At 42.6% G+C, this 19,745-nt stretch overlaps 1 protein-coding gene across 1 annotated transcript in view; it reads left to right on the forward strand.

Moving 5' to 3' along the window:
* Positions 1-12,867, forward strand: part of CPS1 (carbamoyl-phosphate synthase 1) — a 133,308-nt gene extending 120,441 nt beyond the window's left edge. Inside the window, exons 34-38 of the mRNA XM_086955557.1 lie at positions 3,858-3,956; positions 5,866-5,925; positions 7,950-8,062; positions 9,300-9,429; positions 10,423-12,867. Coding sequence (XP_086811683.1) covers positions 3,858-3,956; positions 5,866-5,925; positions 7,950-8,062; positions 9,300-9,429; positions 10,423-10,521 — 501 coding nt within the window. The 3' untranslated portion in view covers positions 10,522-12,867. The remainder of the gene's footprint in view (positions 1-3,857; positions 3,957-5,865; positions 5,926-7,949; positions 8,063-9,299; positions 9,430-10,422) is intronic.
* Positions 12,868-19,745: the final 6,878 nt, after the last annotated feature.

A 19,745-nucleotide genomic window follows, 5' to 3' on the forward strand; every position in this document is an offset into this window, starting at 1 on the left:
TACTGCTTTTTCCACGGATCTCCCTGTGCTACCTCATAGTGCTAAATGAGTTATGAATCAGCATCAGGAGGTGCATGCAAATTGCAAGGAACAAGCGAAGAACCTGGTTGTTTGTTTCACTCAGGGCTTTAAGGGGAATGAACAAACTGTGCTGCCCAACTTGTATTTTGCTGTTTCTGTAATTGCATCCAAATATATGGTACAACAAGTAACATCAAACCTACAACAAGTCAGGACTATTGGCTTTGTCACTGGTTGATAGTTGCATAAGATAAATAAGCAGCAACTATGGCTTGTATATTATATTGAAACAATTTCCACTTAAAGCCCTGGTGAACCACAACAATGTTGCTGCTCCTGAGTTTCAAAAAGTGAAGGGAAATCCAGAGGGAAAATGACGCTCTTTAAAGGATTTCCCTTCCCCTACAACGCTAACCTGGCATTACATCATGCCGTAACTTCTCCACTAGTGAGAAGTGAGCAGTGTGAGCAGGCGCACATCGATGTGCCTGCTGTCACTGCTGTCCGGGAAAAAAACGGACCGCAAAATAGGGCACAAAACAGAGCCTGATAGAGACCCGTTTCGAGGTCCCCTTTCAAAAACTGCTGGTGCTCAGCACCGGTGAGACCCGGCCCCCTTAAAGCCCTGGTTTCACTCCATGCCATTGACAGCAAGGTGTTAGGCTACAGCAAAGTTTGAGACTCAAACTAAAGGAATGCTGATGGCCCTTTAAGTGAGGCGTTTGTGGTGGTCCCAGCTAGAACCAGATATTTGAGGCCTCCCTCGCCCCCTCCAGATTGACGCTGTGATTACAAAGTAGGCACAGTGTGGGGGCTTCTTTGACCCAATGTCAAAATTGCACCAGAAGACGCCCAGCCACACATTTCATTGAGGCTGAATAATAGTTTACGGATCCTGAGAGAGCCCCCTCATTTTAGCATTGCGTCTCGTCTGAAACCCTAGGCACAATAGCCGGCATTGACCCAAAGCATGAGGGCATAGTTACGACTGTTCTTATGCTACACATTCCTCCTATTTAGACAATATATTAAAAGATTAGCAAAAAAGGAAAACCTGGAAAGCACAGACTATGGCAGTGTACCAGAAACAAGGTCATTGGTGTACGGTAAAGAGAACTGTACCTGTATATAAAGATTATGCTTTTTACAGTTCTATAGATTTCGATTTCTTACTTTCGAGATATTTATTCAGACATTTTAAAGTAGGATAAAATGTGTGATATTTTTTCTTGCCTAGGTGTAATGTGTTGTTTTTCTGCACAGGTGTAAGATAAGGCATGTCACCCGAACAGATATAGCGCAGGAATGTGTTCCTGTTCAGTGTGGATTAGGCCAGTTTTCCTGCATCTTTTATGGGCACTTTTTAATGAACAGGTGCACAATCCCAACATTTTTTCTTGCCTAAATTTAGATTATGGGTTGTCTGGGAACAGACTGGTGTAAATTAGGGCCTTTTTCGTGCCCAGATTGAAATTAGGACCCTTCAGCGTGATATGCTTATCTCCGCTGATAACGTCAGTTCCTTTTACTTGGTAGCTGAGCAGTCCTATAGGAATGTGGGCGAGGCCAGGCCTGTCACTAAGTGCGCCATCTGTGCATCCAGACATTCACTTGTGTCGTCGGAGAGCGGGAACACACAGCCCAGGACATGAGATGTGTCCATGAATGGCAAACACATAAACATCTTGAAGACAGCCAAACCCACGGGCTCAAGGGCGCGAGGCTCATCTCTGCTGCAGCGATCAGTATTCCCGAACTGGCACTTGGCATTTAGCAGCAGCGTCTCCTTATAAACATTATGCCACATTAGCATTTTGGAACACACACCGCCAGCCAGGAGCCCAGCTTCCCACGTCGAATAACTCACGTCCAAATCCACTTACGCCGCTGCGTGAAGTGCCTGTCCGTCAGCAGCGGGCGACGACGCCTTCGTTACTGCTTAATTAAACGCCATGGAGATGTGCAGGTCACCCCACGTGCGCATCAGACGTTCCGCCCCCTCCCACCCCGATGAAGTGTTGCCCGAGCTCCTGGACATGGCTGAGCGTGTATTGGCTTGGCTGGCTCAACAGGTTTGCAACAGTCTTTGAGATCCCAGCTTCCAGGGTATGCATACTAATTCCTTTGCATGATGATAATAATATCGCGCAATAAACAGACCACGCAGATGTTAAAGCGTAAAAGGCCATTTATTAGACCAGGCTGCACAACTAAACAATAAACCAATGACATCCACATTAAATAACATCAACCCCCATATCAACTCTTCTTGCCTCACTCTCTTCACCCACTCTGCCTCATGTCTCCAACCACTCCATGCCCATTCCATACCTCATCCATATGCACAAAGCACCTACCATCCTACCCCGATATCCTCTGGCATTCCAGTCATGCCTCCAGCTCCCCCCATCATTCAAACTCCCCCCCCCGAGGGATGGGTGGGCCTGCTCTTGACCCCCCTAACCCTCCAAAGTATCGCCTACCCGCAGCCCTGGTCTAAACTGGCACGCTAAGCCAACCCTCTCCCCAAACCCTAAGAAATGCAGGGTGGGTGGGGGGCCTTTCTTGAAACCCCTCCCGTTGGTGCTGAGCGCAGGAAGAGGAAGTTACCTTCCTCCCCTGCGCTCTTATACCCACCCCCTAGCTCCACCCCTTCACCCCTGCCTAAGTCCTGGTCTCGCGCGAATGACCCCGGGGGAAGACTAGTCCGTAACTCTGCTTCAGCATAGAGCAACCATAGTTATCACTTTACTCAATGGCACTCAATTTATTGACTTCACAAGGATAAAAGTCAGAGTGGTCCCTGGTGGGATTCAAATCTGCGTACACAGAGATTCTTATTAACGGGCGCTGGACGTCTTAACAGTGTATTATGTGAATTTAGTTTTATTAGCGTCACTTCGGTATCAGGCGGACTGGTGCTGCAGACCTCTGGCCAGGAAATAGTATCATCGTAATTCCACGTTAAAGTGATACATTTTCATTAGTGGTCTCTGACTCTGCCGAGAGGCCAATATTCGATATATAAGGAATGCGGGTCCAACCCTGGCCTTTCCTGATTCGCCTATCAGTGTGTGTTGTCAGAGTCACGTGGGGGAGTCCTTGAGTTCCTATTGATTGCTTTGTTTCTGCCCCTTGCGCATTCGCACATTTGTGTGTGTGTACTGCACGCGCTCTCTGTAGACAACACAGAAAACAACATATAAGGAAACCGATGAACTGCAGTGATAACGTACAGTCTAGTCTGTCTTCTTTAGGAGCACCATGTCCCATATAAGCAAATGTATAGGAACATACATTGGTACTTAGTACTGCAGCTAGTTTTCATTCAAAACATATTTAATTGACTGAAATTAAAACAAAAGATGATTTATCAGCAGGAAAATTTGAAAGGGGAGACAAGTGGTGTGGTGTTATAAATGAAGGAATGGTTAACAAAAACTTTTTTTTCTCTACACTGGATGTACGCTTGAAGCAGACCTTAGTGAAAGACACTAGGATACTAATTTAAATAGAGCGACACGCATTATTAAAGGTTGGTGAAAAAATTCCCACAGCGGCATTGAGGGTCTCTTTGTCATTTCTGTCATGAACCTCAGTGGCTCTGATGATTGTGTCCAGTTAAAAATGCACTGAGCCATAAGCTTCACCTGTCATTCCCATGTTGATTGGAGATTCTTTTGAGGGCAGTGACGTGTTCACTCTGACATGTGATAATGATAAGAATAGTGGCTGAAAGACGGATGTGTGTGTTGTGCAACAAAATGAGTGTTTTCCTTGGGGTCCAATACCTTTTCACATTGTCTTCCCTGCTTTTCTTCTGCTATCCTCTACAGGTCGCCTGCTTTGGAGAGAACATTTATTCGGCGTTCCTAAAGGCCATGCTTTCCACAGGCTTCAAGCAGCCGCAGAAGGGCATCTTGATTGGAATTCAGGTGAGCCGGGAGATGTGGTTAGATCGAGGAACCCGAAAAATATTGTTTATCAAAATCTGGGTTTTATTGGGAGGTTTGGGCCTGAAATGTGTCCATTGTGTTGAGAAACGTAAGCATAGCTGCCCTTGTCAAAGACAGCAGGTTTTAGTGGTGATAGCACTGGGAAATTTACTTTTCGTTGTTGGTGCAAGCCTAGATGATTTCAGCTTCGGGTGTTGGTGGTGATAAGATTAGGGTTATTGGTGGGGAAATTCGTCAAGTTTTGTTGCTCACAATGGTATGAAAACAATTGGGTTTTTCGATAACGCTTTTATTAGATTTTGCATTATGCTGTAGGAGAAAAGAAAAAAAATCCACCAGCAGAAGTGCTGTGTCCCTTGTTCTCGGCATCCCTATACCCACCACGAGCCCCATATAGAAGCAGCATAATCATGTATCATGTGTAGAGCCGCGACGCACCCGGTGTATGACCTGATCTGCCTCTCTATGCCTGGAACAGTAAAGTGTTCACCTTCAAGTAGAATGCCCCTGTATTCCGCCCACTTACCCAAAGCTTGCACTGCTACAAATGGGAACCCCCTAGTCACATAGGCTGGTTATTCTCTGACGATACACCAGTCTACTTCATCTTCCATGCACCCACCAACAGCAGAGATTCCTCCTTCCAGTGGCGCGCCACATCACTCTTAGAGTGAGACCCATCAAAAGAAGTGTTGTGTCACACTGAGTCAGTGCTAAGTAGTCAGTGATATGCAAGAGGAGAAGCTTTGGGACTCGCGGTATCGGCTGGGCCAAAGCATGCCCCATGCAATTCAAGACTCCACCGGACATCGGGGCACCCCAATGTAGTGTGCAGATTGTCCCCAATTTGACTGTGGCACTGCAGGCATAGGGATGAGGTAATCACCCCCAAGAGGCAGAGCCTATGGCATTTGAGGTTGATCCTATATAAATAATTAATGTGAATAAGAAGCAGTCATGCAAAAATCGCCACACTTCCTGGAGAGGCACAACCCTCCAGCTAGTCATCACCGGATAAGGATTCCAGTTCCTGTTCCCAGGTGGAGTGCAGCTGCTCAAATTAATCCAGCATGTTCCGGATCAAGGAACGATAGACCTGTGAGACCTTGTGGTCACCCACTTTCCCCTGTAGCAGACCACCAGAGGCCACAACAGAGGTGAGGAGACTCGTTGGGCGAGAATTCAAGGGGCCTGGACCCCCTTCTGCTTTCCGGGCGGGCGGGGTTGATCCTGGGGAAGGTTATTGACAAAGAATAGTTAGGAAGACATTGATGAGGAATGGAATGGGCGATATCCTAGTTGCTATTCAAGACATTCATTCGTAGTGCTACGGACAGCTGATTCTGATAGGTGTTACAATTCTTGTTGCATGAATTGAAACATTATCTGTAGCACAGAAAAGAAAGCTAGCTCCTCTATCTAGAAGCAACAGTGCATTCAAATGAAGAGTGCCCATAGTCAGAGATATAGTAAATAAATGATTTAAGTGACTGTAAGGTAGGAAAAGACGTCCATTATCTAATGTGGGAATTGTGGCGCAGCCAGTCATTCCCTAAATGAGGAGTATTTTAGAAAGTGACAGGAACAAGATTGTGTCGAGGAAGATTGTATGTAATTCAGGAGAAGAGAACCAGATCATCTGTAAGCATGTCATTTCAATGTTATACGGATTGAACGGTACTTGGAGACAGAGGAAAGGACTGCGGTGGAAAGCATGAATGAAAATCAGTAGCAGTGGGGGCAGAGTCAGTCAGATGCACCGCCTCTTCCTAAACATCAAAGACAACAACACAGTAGGACAGATTCTAATTTCCTGATCAATGCCAGTGGGTGTGGGTCGCATACTGGCTTTGTGTCGAGATGTTCATTAACTTTTGTTCTTTTTCAGCACTCATTCCGACCTCAGTTCCTGGGAACCGCACAGCAACTTAAGGATGAGGGATTCAAGGTATGTATATTTCGATGTTGAGAAGTAGACTAAAGTGTTGACATATATAGTTCTATCTATCTATCTATCTATCTATCTATCTATCTATCTATCTATCTATCTATCTATCTATCTATCTATCTATCTATCTATCTATCTATCTATCTATCTATCTGTCTGTCTGTCTGTCTGTCTGTCTGTCTGTCTGTCTGTCTGTCTGTCTATCCATATTTATATATTACGTGTTGTGTTTCCTAGTACATAAAATGCAGGGGTATAAACCCATATTTCAAAGAGAACCGTGACATATGGAATCAAAGTTCCATATAAAATATGGAATTAGTGATATTAATGAAAACCTACGAAGAACTTTGCGCCGGCCTATCATTGTCATGCTACTAGGATAATACAGCATAGATGACCAAATTATGCGGCAAAGTTGTCTAATTTATGCAGCAAAAATGCCATTTCTACAGCATATTTATTAGTAGTATTATTTACATCAGTTTGTGCTACAAACATGACATATACAAATTTTGTGGCAATTGCAGTAAATCCATAACTATGGATTAACCCAATAGCCACAGAATGACATAATCCAATGACCTTCACCTTTATGCATTGTTTGATTGATAATTTATTCAAGAAAAGTGATTAAAACGTAAAAATTCTATTTGGTAAATCCCCTCTGCTCAAGGCTGTAGGCTGTACACAGTATGGGTTGGACACAGGGATATCTTGTTGTGGTATATAACGAAACAAATATCTGAAAAAAAAGGTTCAAGTGAAGTTCTGGTTAGCTTTGGCTTTAACCTCTCGATGTTTAAAAGAACCCTAGAAAAGAACTTAAAAATCCAGAGTTAAAGTGGAGCTATGGTTGTGAATTAAAACGTAAAAATCGCTTAATTTTACAAATTATGGTTAGGACGAAATCCATAACTCATACACTATATATTCAAAGGATTAACTCGTACACCAAATGCAATGTTTATGATCACACAATATTTATACCAATACGTTACAAACTTTTTAAATAACAATAGATACTCAGATATGTACTAACACATTCATTGCACATTCTCATCATGATAAAGGAAATATGATATGAAATCTCATATTTTATACTATTATTTACAACATTTGTAAATGTAGCGGTCATATCAAGAGTGAAAATGGAAGCATTTCATTTATTGTGCAAGTTAGCATTTGCATTTTGTGCCACGTGAGTTAGTGATTGCGCATTCCTGCCCTTTTCCTTTGCCGCAGGGAAGCGCAGCAGGAAGGCCTGCTGTGCTTCCCTAAGGCAAAACCTCATAAATGAGACCCACATTCTTTAAAGCAGTTAATGAAAAAATAAGACATACCGGTCTTTGGAAAGTTATCAACTGTACATTATCCCAATACAAAAGCACTGCATCTCGGATTGTTGTGGACAAGGTCAGGGTGACAACTGCTCTAAGCAATTTTACAAATATGAAATTTATCTAATTCAGTATTTGACTTGGCTCGCATACAAAGAAAACTACATAAAGGGTGCTTTGATGAGCATACCTAGTTTCAGAACCATGGTTAGTTGCAGATATTTTAACATACAGTAACTCAAATAATTAGTAAACCTTGCATTTGTTCCTGGATAGGCTGCAATATGTTTTCACCTTAAAATAGTGCACAGTGAGATTTCTCGATTTTGAGCGGCATAATGGTCTCTTGAGGAGAATCATGAGATTCCTGTTAAGACAATTCAGTTAAGAAATAGGTAGAGATGTGGCAGTGTCTGTCACACATCAATCTGAACTCGAACTGGCTCTACCCCAGTCCTGCCAGCCTTCAGTAGCAGCTGCCTGCGATTACACTTTACATTTTCTCTCAAAATCCGTAGCTATTGAGAAGCAGAAGATCTAGGCTAGTGGGTGCTAACCTGCCCTCAGAACAAACCATCCTTTTACATGTTCGTGCATTGAGGTAGAATTGTAATTTTGGAATATTTAGAGGTTGTCATGCTCTTACATACAGTTGGTTATGTTGTCTTCCTATTTTTGTTGCAGCTGTATGCCACAGATGCCACAGCAGCCTGGCTCAATGCAAATGATGTACCTGCCACCCCAGTGGCGTGGCCATCCCAAGAGGGGCAAAGTTCCAACCTCCCATCTCTCAACAGGTAATTGATAGAGGACTGCATCAAAAATATTCCATCACCTGTACACTAAAGCGAGCTATGGGTGCCTGTGTATATGTAAACTGTAGAATACTGAAACTGAGTACCATGGACTTAAAGAACAGCCCCCGAGAATTACAAGCCAATGCTCCAACTGCAGCTCCACAAAGACAAAGGGCCAGATGTAGGTAAATGGCATTTACTGATTCGTAAATACCCAATTTTACCGATTCGGTATTTACAAATCGGTAAATGCCATGTAGGTAAATATTCGGTAACATTTACCGAATCGTTAAGATTCGGTAATTACCGAATCGGTGTTTACCGATTCGGTAATTGCCATTGATTCCTATGGGTCTTGAGGCCCATAGGAATCAATGGCAGTTACCGAATCGGTAAAGACCGATTCGGTAAATTTACCGATTCGGTAATATTTAGGCCCCCTAGATCTCAAACTCCAAATACTGGCCGGTAACGGCGGTATTTGGCCACCTACATCTGGCCTCTAACTGGGTAATATTACGGTTATTACTAAGGCAACATTTAAATTTCACCTGCATAATTTTGTACATAGTGATACGTTTTAGGGAGCACAGTTTTAGTAGGCAAGAACGTGTCAAGAGGACTAGATAAGCGTGTTGGGAAATAAGAACTTAATATTATTTAATCATTTCCGGGTATCAGGGGCCACAACACTGTTGTAAGAGGTCGTCACAAACCAGATGCTTGGGTCATTCAGAGAGACACTTTTATATTCAGATGCCTTTCTTTTTCTGAATGTTCAGTACTGAAATCGGTCAAAATGTGTGAGCTACAGCTGTGCATTTCACATGTCCGTTACGAAGTGAGCTAAAATTACTTAATGCTACCTGTAGCCTGCCATTTGACGGAAGGCTGCTTTGTATGACAAAAATGACACCCTTCAGTGATAGGTACAGGACTATCCAATGACTGCCCAAAGAAATTGAAATTATCAATAAAAACTAAAAAGGGCAACATTTGTTATGACATTCTTTCTGTTATCTTACTTTCAGCTCTATACCACAACACAAACCAATTTATTGTGTATATTTTTGGGCCTTCAGGACTGCAGATTAATTAATTTGGCATCCATTTTGGGAAAGCAAAAGGCAGGGGTTCAACTAGAACTCCTTAGCTAGGACGACAGTCCGGCCATTTTTCATAAGATTGATTGGGTGTGCTCATGATACCATCTGAACCCACCGTTTTTTATTCCCAGGTTAATCAAAGATGGAAATATCGATATGGTCATCAACCTCCCGAACAACAACACCAAGTTTGTGCGTGACAACTTCCTCATCCGCCGGACGACAATCGATTCTGGCATCCCACTTTTGACCAATTTCCAGGTATGGTATTGTCTAACCCACACCATCTCAAATCCAAGCGTGTAGCCGGTTGATGGCATGTCTTTGATAGGCCGAGCTAGGAGCCTGCTCCAGCCTGTACATATTTCAGTGACCAGCTCTGGGTAAACCGGAATGATAGCCGCTAGTACACTTGTGGACTGACACAGTGTCGATAGTTGACTCCCGATTTCGCCATTCACTTGACCACTATTTTGGTGCTTTTTTTTGTTTAAACATTTTTTTCTATATTCTAAGCTGTGAAACCAGACACTTTGCCGATCCCATTACAAATGTCTAAGCAAATAATGAAGAAGAACATTGTCTTCTTTTTTCAGTGTGGTTTTACTATTGAAATACGAATGGAGTTTTTTCCACGAAAAGTTAGTGTGAAAAGCAAGTAAGGGAACTGGTCAAATGCTCAAATGCTCACTGATGTACCCAGTGAGTTTAATGGAGAGTGGGAAAGTTAATCATACTTATTTTGACCTAGGAAGGGTTAGAATGAATTAATTTTAAAGTGGAGTGGAATTAATTTTAAAGTGGAGTCACTGAGACACAAAAGGGAAACAAGATTTGCATGACCGTGTGTTCATGACGGAGGCAAGACCTAATCTTGCTTCACCTTTATCAGAACCCAATGGTGAGAATCGGTTCTGTGGATTCGTGAGAAAAGCACGTTAATCGTTATTTATTGTAATTTGTGTTTGACGGATACCTACAAATTCTCCTTTCTCCCTTTGGTCCTAGGCTCTTTTCCTCACTAAATATTATTCAGTATTTGAAAAAGTAATTGTTTTCTATGTCATTGTATCTATTTCAGTAATTCTTTGCCCTTCCTTCTAAATTGTTACTTAGTCTCCTAAGCTCTCTTCTGTTATCTTTTTCACGCTCACCGCAATGGCTCTTTCTCACTCTTCCATACCCACACATTTCTTCTGTACCTGTTGCGAAAACATGTGATGACACTGAAACTCTTGCATTTGTGTTTTCCAGGTGGTCAAACTCTTTGCTGAGGCAGTCAAGTACTCCGGAGATTTGGACACCAAAACACTTTTCCACTTCAGACAGTTTGGTGCTACCAAGTCTTCTTAGAACCATTACTCCTCCTTCATATTTCTTCAAGTGTATATTTCGAGTTAAATATTAATGTATCAATGCAACCAAGAATGTATATCACTGGCCTCTTCCAATGAAGAGGTTAAAAGAAGAATCTGTATTTGTGTAAGCCTCACTTCTAGAAAACCATATACACTTCTTTTTACTCCCTCTGCTATAATTGAACCTTACTTTTGACTTCCTATTCTTGAATGCAAACATATCCTCTGAAACAGTGACCACTTCAGGTAGAAAACTAAAATAAAGTAGCCACCATCTTGTTGCTGGCCTGAATTTCCCCAATAACACAATGCATGCCGTATTCAACATCACAGAGGCAAAGGGAGTGAAAACTCTCACATTCTTTCTTCATATGCCCAAATTAATTTCTTATCTAAAAACTAATGAGTTTCTAACATGCCCTTGTTCATGGCTAGGACATCCCTCTTTCCCAAGATGGTCTTTTTTTCAAACACCCTCTATACTCTTTTTACGTCATATTGTTTACGTGTTCCTAGTGTTCCAAACAGTGAAGGAGCAGGGTAATATCTCTTTTGTCTAGCTTAGTCTCTGAGATCCTGTTTTGCTTCCCTCTGATACTCCATTGGCCTTCATGCTTCTCTAATCTCTGCTTTTGGTCATGTAATAATTGGATCAGAAGTCTCCTTTCTAGAAGTGTGCTGAAGGTCACATTCTTAGTTCTCATCAGTATTAGTCCCCTCGAGCCCTCAGGGATTACTGCCTAAAGGCTTGATGTAAATCATAGTGGCAGTTCTTCTCCCCCTGATGGTTTTTGTTCTTTTTTTCAGAGGTAGGCCAAGTAGCAGTTTGCATTCAGTTCTTGATGTCATTCCTTACCTACACTTCCTTGACTACCCTCCATGAAACAAATGAACCAATCAGACTTAGGTTTTTCAGACTCCCTTCAAGTATATTAATATCTAACACTCTGGACTCTGTCCTCGAAAGGTTGATGACATTGCATATAATTTTGTTACTTTGCAAGTCTACTAACAAAGCATTATCATCTTGTGGGAGGGACTGTTCATATGATAATCAAGAGAGTTTTGGGAAAAACACTCATTGGAAATGCAGGGTCCTTGTGAGTTAATAGTTGGCTCAAATCTGCTGTAAGTAAGCATATTTGGCGCAGTGTGAGAGAAGAAATTACTTTGCAATGAATGCTAGGGAGGTAGATCACTTTTTCAAACTAGTATGATCACAGATGTGAATCTTCACATATTCAGGGACAATATTGTCTGTTCCTGCTTTGTTATGGAGCTGGGGGGCCATTTCTTAGTTCAGTGTTATAAGCCCATGATTCTGCGTAACTTCGAAGTATGTAAAGTCAAGCCTCCGACAGAGATAGCCGTGAAAGAGTGATGAAAATATTTTTCACATGCCACTTAAGTTTTTTAGGTGTCCAACTGAAGAGTCCCTTGCCATTAAAATGTTCTGCATAAGACAGTTACCACATGTTCAATATTAATATGTTATTGGTAATGCCTCAGTACTAAGATGCAACATATGTTAGGAGAGCACATCTACATATGTTAACAGTTAGGATTGTCCTGCATATTTCTCAGCAGATAGAGAACCTACCCTTGATGTTCGGTCGTTGCATGGCCTCATATTCCTACAAAGTACAGCTTGATAAAAAAAATCTCTGCTAAATATATAACTAGAACCATTCACTTAGATCCTTTGATGCGATGCATCAGTATGTACGGATCTGTCCACTGAGCTCTCAAGGGTTCTTTGCATTGGTTTATTGAGGGCAACATTGCAGTCTACTTTATATCTCTTGCCGACCATCACCTTCATTGCGAAGATGCTAGAAAACGTGAACATCGCAGGTTCTGCATAGACATAAGAGGCGACTACATTTCAGCATCCCCTCGCCGATTTGCTAGATTCATTTTTAAATCAATATTCAGTGTCCCAGTCCCCTTCCAAGATCAATGACAGTGACAATCCTCCGTCTGTTTAACAAGCCTTCGAGTTGACTAAACCCTGTTTACTGATGATGTACAGTACTCACACATACTCCTGCTGGGAACATCAAAAATCATAGCAATGTGTACCCTTTTCAGATAAGACTTCTAATATTTGCTCCAATGTGTCCTGTGTCTCCATTTGGTTTGGACGGATCCATCTCTAACACATTGTAAATTAATTGAAAGAGTAGTTGTCATTTACTTGCATGATCTATGGTACACTACAGCAACCTAACAGACATCAGAAAATAGTCAAACCTTGAACATTCTTTCTCTTACCAAACACCATGTATTGTGAGTACCAACCTTACTGTGATGAATAAATCGTGAAATACTTTTAATACAAGATGAGTGTCTATTCCTTATTTGTCCATATCGTGAAACACAGTTGTGATCGCTTGCAGTCATTTCTCATACCTGCTTCTACCATTGAAGACGGTGCATAAGCTCTGTTCAAGTGTGTGTGCCCTATCTATGGAATCGTGTGTTATGTTATGTGCATTTTAAAGTGTGCTATCACCCATAAGGGTATCCTGATGCTGAGTTCGTGTGTGTGCTTACCCCTGCCTAGGGTAGGTTGGTTATGTGAAAAGATGGGCCTTTAGCTTCTTGTGTAATTCAAGAAGAGTGGAGGAGGCTCTGATGTGGAATTCCATTCTTTAGCAACGATGTAAGAAAACATCTGTCCTCCTGATCTGGCTCTGTGTATGGGTTGGATGTGTGGAAGCAGGGCTCCTGCAGAGCAGACTTGTCATAACTTGTAATTATGAAACTATCAGACATTCCGAGGTCTGAATTTGGTTGTCAGTTATGGTCTGTCATTGTCTGCATTGCCAGTCCTCATTCTACATGCAGCGAGTGAGATTGGCCACAGCAAGGAGGGGCTTAGAGGGGATCTCCCCAAAGAAAAGTTAAAATTATTTTTTGCAAATATGGTGCATTTTAAAAAACTTTCTTCAACATAGAACCTTGTCCAGTCATTGCATGTATGGATGGATGGAGAATGGAGACATGTCGGAATGGCACAAAGAATGAATGAATAGTTGGATGGGCGAGGAGTAGATGAATTCATTCAAGAATGGTTGACAATGAATAAAGACTTTCAGTAACCTCGAGCAAATGGTCTTAATGCATTGACCATGGGTGGTTACTCTGGTTTTTATTTGAGCATCTGCATTAAAGCATCACCCTCCCCAAACACTGCCACCACAAAGCCTTTTGAAAAATGCATAGTTTGGATGTATTTAACACAGTGCACTGATTTCATGCCTCAAAGAATTAAACATAAAGCATCATGCTTTGATACAAACAGGAGAAATAAAGAGATAACCATGTAGCTGTTGAGTTGCACAACATGAATCGAAGTACTCCTCCATTAATCCTGGTTTCCACTTGACCTTTCTGAATACATCTAGGCAAGTCCTTTTTTCACAGTTCCTCCTTTTCCTTTATAATCACAAGAGCACCTTGAAATACAGCAGTGTGACCTTCACAAAAACAATAGACTATAATGTAAATGTAAATGTAACTGTAGAGGCACTTGTATAGCGCACGACTACCCGGCGCTTGTACGAATACCGCTGAGGAACCGTTCCTGGCCTTTCCCTCTGAAGTGCTCACTCCTGGGCACCCCCAAGGTAAAGCCAGGCATCCTAGCGTTGTTGGGGCCGTAAATCTATACAGTAACACCTTATATCACGTATAGGGGCAAAAGACACACAGGGGCTTATTTACAAGCCCCTTGCGCCACCGGTGCATCACTTTTTGTGACACACCAGAGGGGCTGCCTCATATTTACAAGGACATGAAAAGCCACTCTTCCCCTTTACACGCAGCATTTAGCATGAAAGGGGCGTTGCTGTGGGTGTTCCCATGCAACACCAATGGAACCTGACACATTTCAAGATTTACGAGAAATCGGAAACCTGGAATTACTTCTGAATGCTGCACCTGCCCAGGAGAGGCGTAGGTAGGCACAAAGAGAAGAAATGTAATAATTTTCCTTGGTTTTGTTCCTCTTTCTATGCCTGCTGCATTTTGCAGCACACATACAACGAGCAAATCATCTCTTATGATTGTTTAAGTGCAGGAAGGTGTCCCTTCCTCCACATAAACAATCATTTAAAAAAATGTTGTTTTACAAGTTCTATGTGTGCTAATGTAGCACATATAGAAGTTGATAAACACCATTTCAGATTGTTTATGGGCAGGAAGGGGCACCCTCCTGCACATAAACAATCATCCCCGGGATGCAGGCATCCTTGAAGCATGGTGCATGGGTGCCTGCATTGGATCATGTCAGCTAATTGTGCACCAAAACTGGGGAGAGCAAAGAAATCTGCCATATCCTTGTAAATATGATGCATCCCTGTGCTTTAAAAAGTGCCCAGCGTGGCGCAACCAAAGGGCTTGTGATGTCGCGCTGCGGCACTTTCTTGTAGATGTGGCCCAGAATTTCCTCTTGGTTCGCTATTAACATGATCGTCAGGGCAATGGTGGTGGGGACATAAATGCTTCCAAATTAATGATTTTTCATTACTCATCATTCTTCACCTCTAACAGCTGTCACTCAATGCAATGGTATACTTTGATATAATAAACTGAAATGTGTTGAAATGTTCAAATAAACAAATACATTGTTTTGAATTTTGAAGAATCCTTATCATATATGTACAGGACTCTCTGAGTTAGGCAACAGCAGCCCGCCACCCCTCTTCCCTCAGAAAGAAGGTCAGTGCTGCTCACTGTGACCCTGCAGGACACAGGAACCAACAAATGCAAGCAAACTTATGGTTTTGAAACATGTGTGGTCTGACTGCTACGCTTTAAAACCTTTTGGTTTGCATTGTTCGTAAAGCGCTGCCAAAGCTGCAGGCAAGAAAAGCTGCTAGCTCAGTCCTGAGCAACAGAACCAACTCCCACCAGTAGTTAACTTAGGCACCATCTTTTCAGCACACTAGAATAATGCCAGGTACTGCTGGGCCTATCTTCAATGGAATTTCCATGCAGATCTCCATTGCATCTACTTGCTTTTGGTATGTGCCCTCTTCTGTAATTCACATGGTCTAACCCATAGCTAAACACCTAACCATTTACAAAGCTGCCTTAAGTTGGATTTCAAACACTTCCATTAGCTCGTACAAGGCCTGGGTTGGGTACACTGCTTCCAAATCTGAAGATGCTTTTTGATACAAAATTTAAATTTTCGAGCCCATAATTGTGACTTAAACTTCAGATGTCTACAGGCATGGCCTACCCTAAAGGACTGGAATGTGCACAAATGCACAAGATCGCTAAAGGTCTAGAAGTGTAATGTCACATTTTATGTCTCATGACTTGAATGGAGACAATGCTTAAGACATCTTTTGTTCTGAATGTTGGACAGTCCTTGAGCAGCGTCATGACGTTAAGGTGGATCAATGCCTGAAATGCCAAATCACCAGAATTTAGAAACATGCCTCAGATATCTCTCAGCCTGAATGAGGGACAATCCCTGAGATCTTTGAGTTGGGATAAGGGCATGAGATGTCCCTTGCCCTGAATATGGGGCAACAACTAAGATAACTTGTGTCCTGATTTTAGAATAGTACATATGATGTCCTATTACTCAAATAAGAGATAATCTATACACTGTCTGGTCATGACTATCTTGACCAAGAGGTCTTTTGTCTCCTAGGGTGAATGAGATGATGTGAGAAACAGGTTGATTGGTTGAGGGGGGTGAAACCCTACTCAATCAACAACCACAGGGATGTCGTGGTGAAACACAAAAAGTCACCAAATTAAACTGCTTAACGCTCTGGTATCTTGGCACAAACCAGTCAGGCTTAATTTAGAGGCAATGTCTTAAGTATTTATGCAGCACACAAACAGTAATAAAAACAGTAATAAAGTGAAACTACAACCCAATAAAAATCCCACATCAACTTAAAACATATAGTCAAATTTAAGTTTTACTCTGTATTTATTAATGTCATCAACAAAACATCCGCTTGTGACAGTATCACCATTGCTTGCTCCTCTCCTCACATTTTAGACATTCTGTAGTACAATTTCCATCTACTTATCTCACATCTATTCTGCTTTAGTGCGTTTGGGATTCGTGCAATCATCTTATATTGTTATTATTATTTATTATTTAAGAAGCTTATAAAGCGCGCAGCTTCCCCCAAAGGGGGTGTCCCGGCGCTACAGAATACATGTCAATCATGAGACCGATCTACCGAGTACATGTCCATCATAACACGGAACTACAGAGTGCCTCCCCAGAAAAAGTAGATTTAAGGATTAGTAAACAGCCAGGTCTTGAGTTTCCGTCGGAATACTTGCTCTGACTCAATGAACCTAAGGTCCAGAGGGAGGCTGTTCCAATACTTGGCAGCGGCCACCCCGAACGTTCTGCCCCCACTCCTGGCGCGACGAAATCTGGGTGCCACCAAGAGACGCAGGCTGTTTGATCTCAATGATCTGACAGATACAGATAGTTTGAGTCTTTTACTCAGGTAAGCAGGGCCAAATCCGTTAATAGCATGAAAGGCAAGGACTCAGAATTTTAAACTGAATGCGACGGGAGATGGGGAGCCAATGCAGTTCTTTCCGATAAGCTGCTACAGAGTTACGAACAGGGATATTTCCAATGAGTCTAGCCGCCGCATTCTGAACAACTTGTAGCCTTTCAATAAGGTAGAGGGGGGCGCCAGCATAAAGACTATTGGCATAGTCTAAATGTGCCGTAATGAGAGCATGGACAATAGTATTGCGGGAGACCAAAGGGAGATAAGGAAAGATCTTCCTAATCATACACAGTTTGCCAAAACAGGCAGAGGTAACTTTATTGACCTGAGCTTTACAGGACATAGAGTTATCAAATAGGAAGCCAAGATTGCGGGCTGATTGGACTGGATTTGGAGGGGGGTTCAGAACGGTAGGCCACCACAGGGTGGCGGGAGGGGCAGATTTTTGGCTAAAAAAAAACCTCAGTTTTGTCAGTATTCAAAACCAGATGGTTGGAAGCCATCCAAGAGCAGATGTTGCCAAGGCAGTTGCGAAAGTTGGAGAAGTGGGAGTCAGAGTGGTCTCTAAAAGAAAAGACAAGCTGAGTATCATCAGCCTAAGAGACCACCCTGACCCCCCATGACTCAACTACCCTGGCAAGCGGGCCTAGGTAAACATTAAACAAAAGAGGGCTCAAGGCCGAGCCCTGGGGCACACCACACAGGAGAGGTTTGTCCTCCGATTCAAAGGGTCGAAGAAGTACCTCCTGAGTCCTCTCTGAGAGGAAAGATTTAATCCAGGTCAGTACAGTGCCCCCAATCCCCAGCTACTGCAGACGAACCAGAAGTATATCATGGGACACCGTATCGAAAGCAGCGGACAGGTCGAGGAGGACCAACATGGCCTCCTCACCCCTGTCCACACACTCTCGAATTGTCTCTGATACCTCCAGCAGTGCAGTCTCAGTTCTGAAGCCGGTTCTAAATCCCGACTGGAAGTCGTGCAGCAGCTGGTTAGTTTCTAAATAATAGGCCAATTGCTTCTGAACAACCTTTTCTAAGATCTTAGCAGGTTTAGGCAGAAGGGATATCGGGCGATAGTTACAGAATTGTGTGGGATCCGCATCTGACTTTTTTAGGATGGGGAGCAGCATAGCCTGCTTCCACACTGAAGGAAACTGACCGTGGGTCAAGGAGGAATTCCATATGGAAAGGAGAGGACTGATTAAAACCGGGGCAGGATTTCCCATCACTTTGGCGGGAACTGGATCCAGTGGTGATCCTGATTTAACCTGACTGATTAGTTTCATGGCTGTATCAAGCGTGAGCTCTTCAAAAAAATGAAATGAGCATTGCTGGGAATCTGGCTCTATCTGGCTATATTAAGTACATATTTAACCAGAATAGAAAAATAAAGCAAAATCAACATTCTGACAATTCCCTTCCCTCCCCATCCCCCTTCTGGCATAGCATTGTCTCTTTCTATTCTGGATCCATCTTATCACTTTCTTCTTAGCTTCAGAGTTTGTTGTGTATCTTGAGGCTCTCCTGTATTTATTATCTAGAGAAGCCCGAGGTATCTTGGACATTTAATTTTGTGAAATTGTGCAGACAGCAGGGTGAGAAGTGGTTTCCATATTTCTTTAAATGGCGCTTCAGAGTCTGTCATTGAGGCATGTATACGTTCCATCCCCAAGGTATACCACATACTATGGAGCCAACCTATATATGTGGGTGTTACTTGCATTCCCCATTGTGTGAAGATATTTGGAAGATCAACCCTGAGGGCCAACCCAATTTGTTTCCCTTTGCAAGCCTTCAATGGGAACATTAAGGGGTTAGGGAGCCCTAGGACTATGTATGCCGAGAATCTTGGAATCTGTGTGTCACACCTTAAATCTATCTCATCTAATATTTTGGGCCAATATTTTGATAGATGTGGGTAATCCCATAACAAATGCAGGAAAGTTCCCTCCTCCTTGCACCCTCTCCAGAATGTTGGGCTAGGATTTAGATTTCCTTTATTGAGATGCATAGGGGTTAAGTACCCATATGTGGATTTTTTAAAAGCCGTTTCTTTGTTGGCCGTATTCCGTGCTGTGTGTTTGGCCCTGTAATAAATTTCACCCAATTCTTTCTACGATAATTCTCTCCCTAATTCTTTTTCCCACCTTCTCCGACTATTGGTGGGTTGTAGGGGGGCTGATGGTCGCAGCATATCGTAAAGCTCAGAAACCAGTTTATTATCAGAATTTTTCGTGATCAGCCACTTCTCATACCTGGTCAGTTTATGACTACCCTTTGCTTGTATATCTTGGTGGAATAACCAATGTCGAATTTGCATATAATGAAATCCCTCTGATTCAGGTATGGAGTAATCTTGTTTTAGCTGTGTGAATGGATTAATCCCCTCTAGGTTGAATCGGTGGCCTGCTGCCCTGCAAGAAGTAGACTGCCATGCCGCAAATGCCAGTGTGTCTAACCCTAGTGTGAATTCTCTGTTGTCTGTCAGTGGTGACATCGGGGACAGGAACGTCGTGAGTTCCTTCTTGATAGCTACCCTTTTCCATACCTCTAGCGGTGGTTTTGTAACAGGTGACCGCAAAAGACTTTGTGGTCTATCTGCCTTCTTTAAAAAGGTATTTTCCATAAAGGTAGCCCTGCTAATGCCCTCTAATGTGATGGAACAACCATTGTTTCTCTGAGTGAAATCTATTCCACTGTACTATGA

This window comes from Lissotriton vulgaris, chromosome 2_1, assembly GCF_964263255.1.
Source record: "Lissotriton vulgaris chromosome 2_1, aLisVul1.2, whole genome shotgun sequence".
NCBI classification, from domain to species: Eukaryota; Metazoa; Chordata; class Amphibia; order Caudata; family Salamandridae; genus Lissotriton; species Lissotriton vulgaris.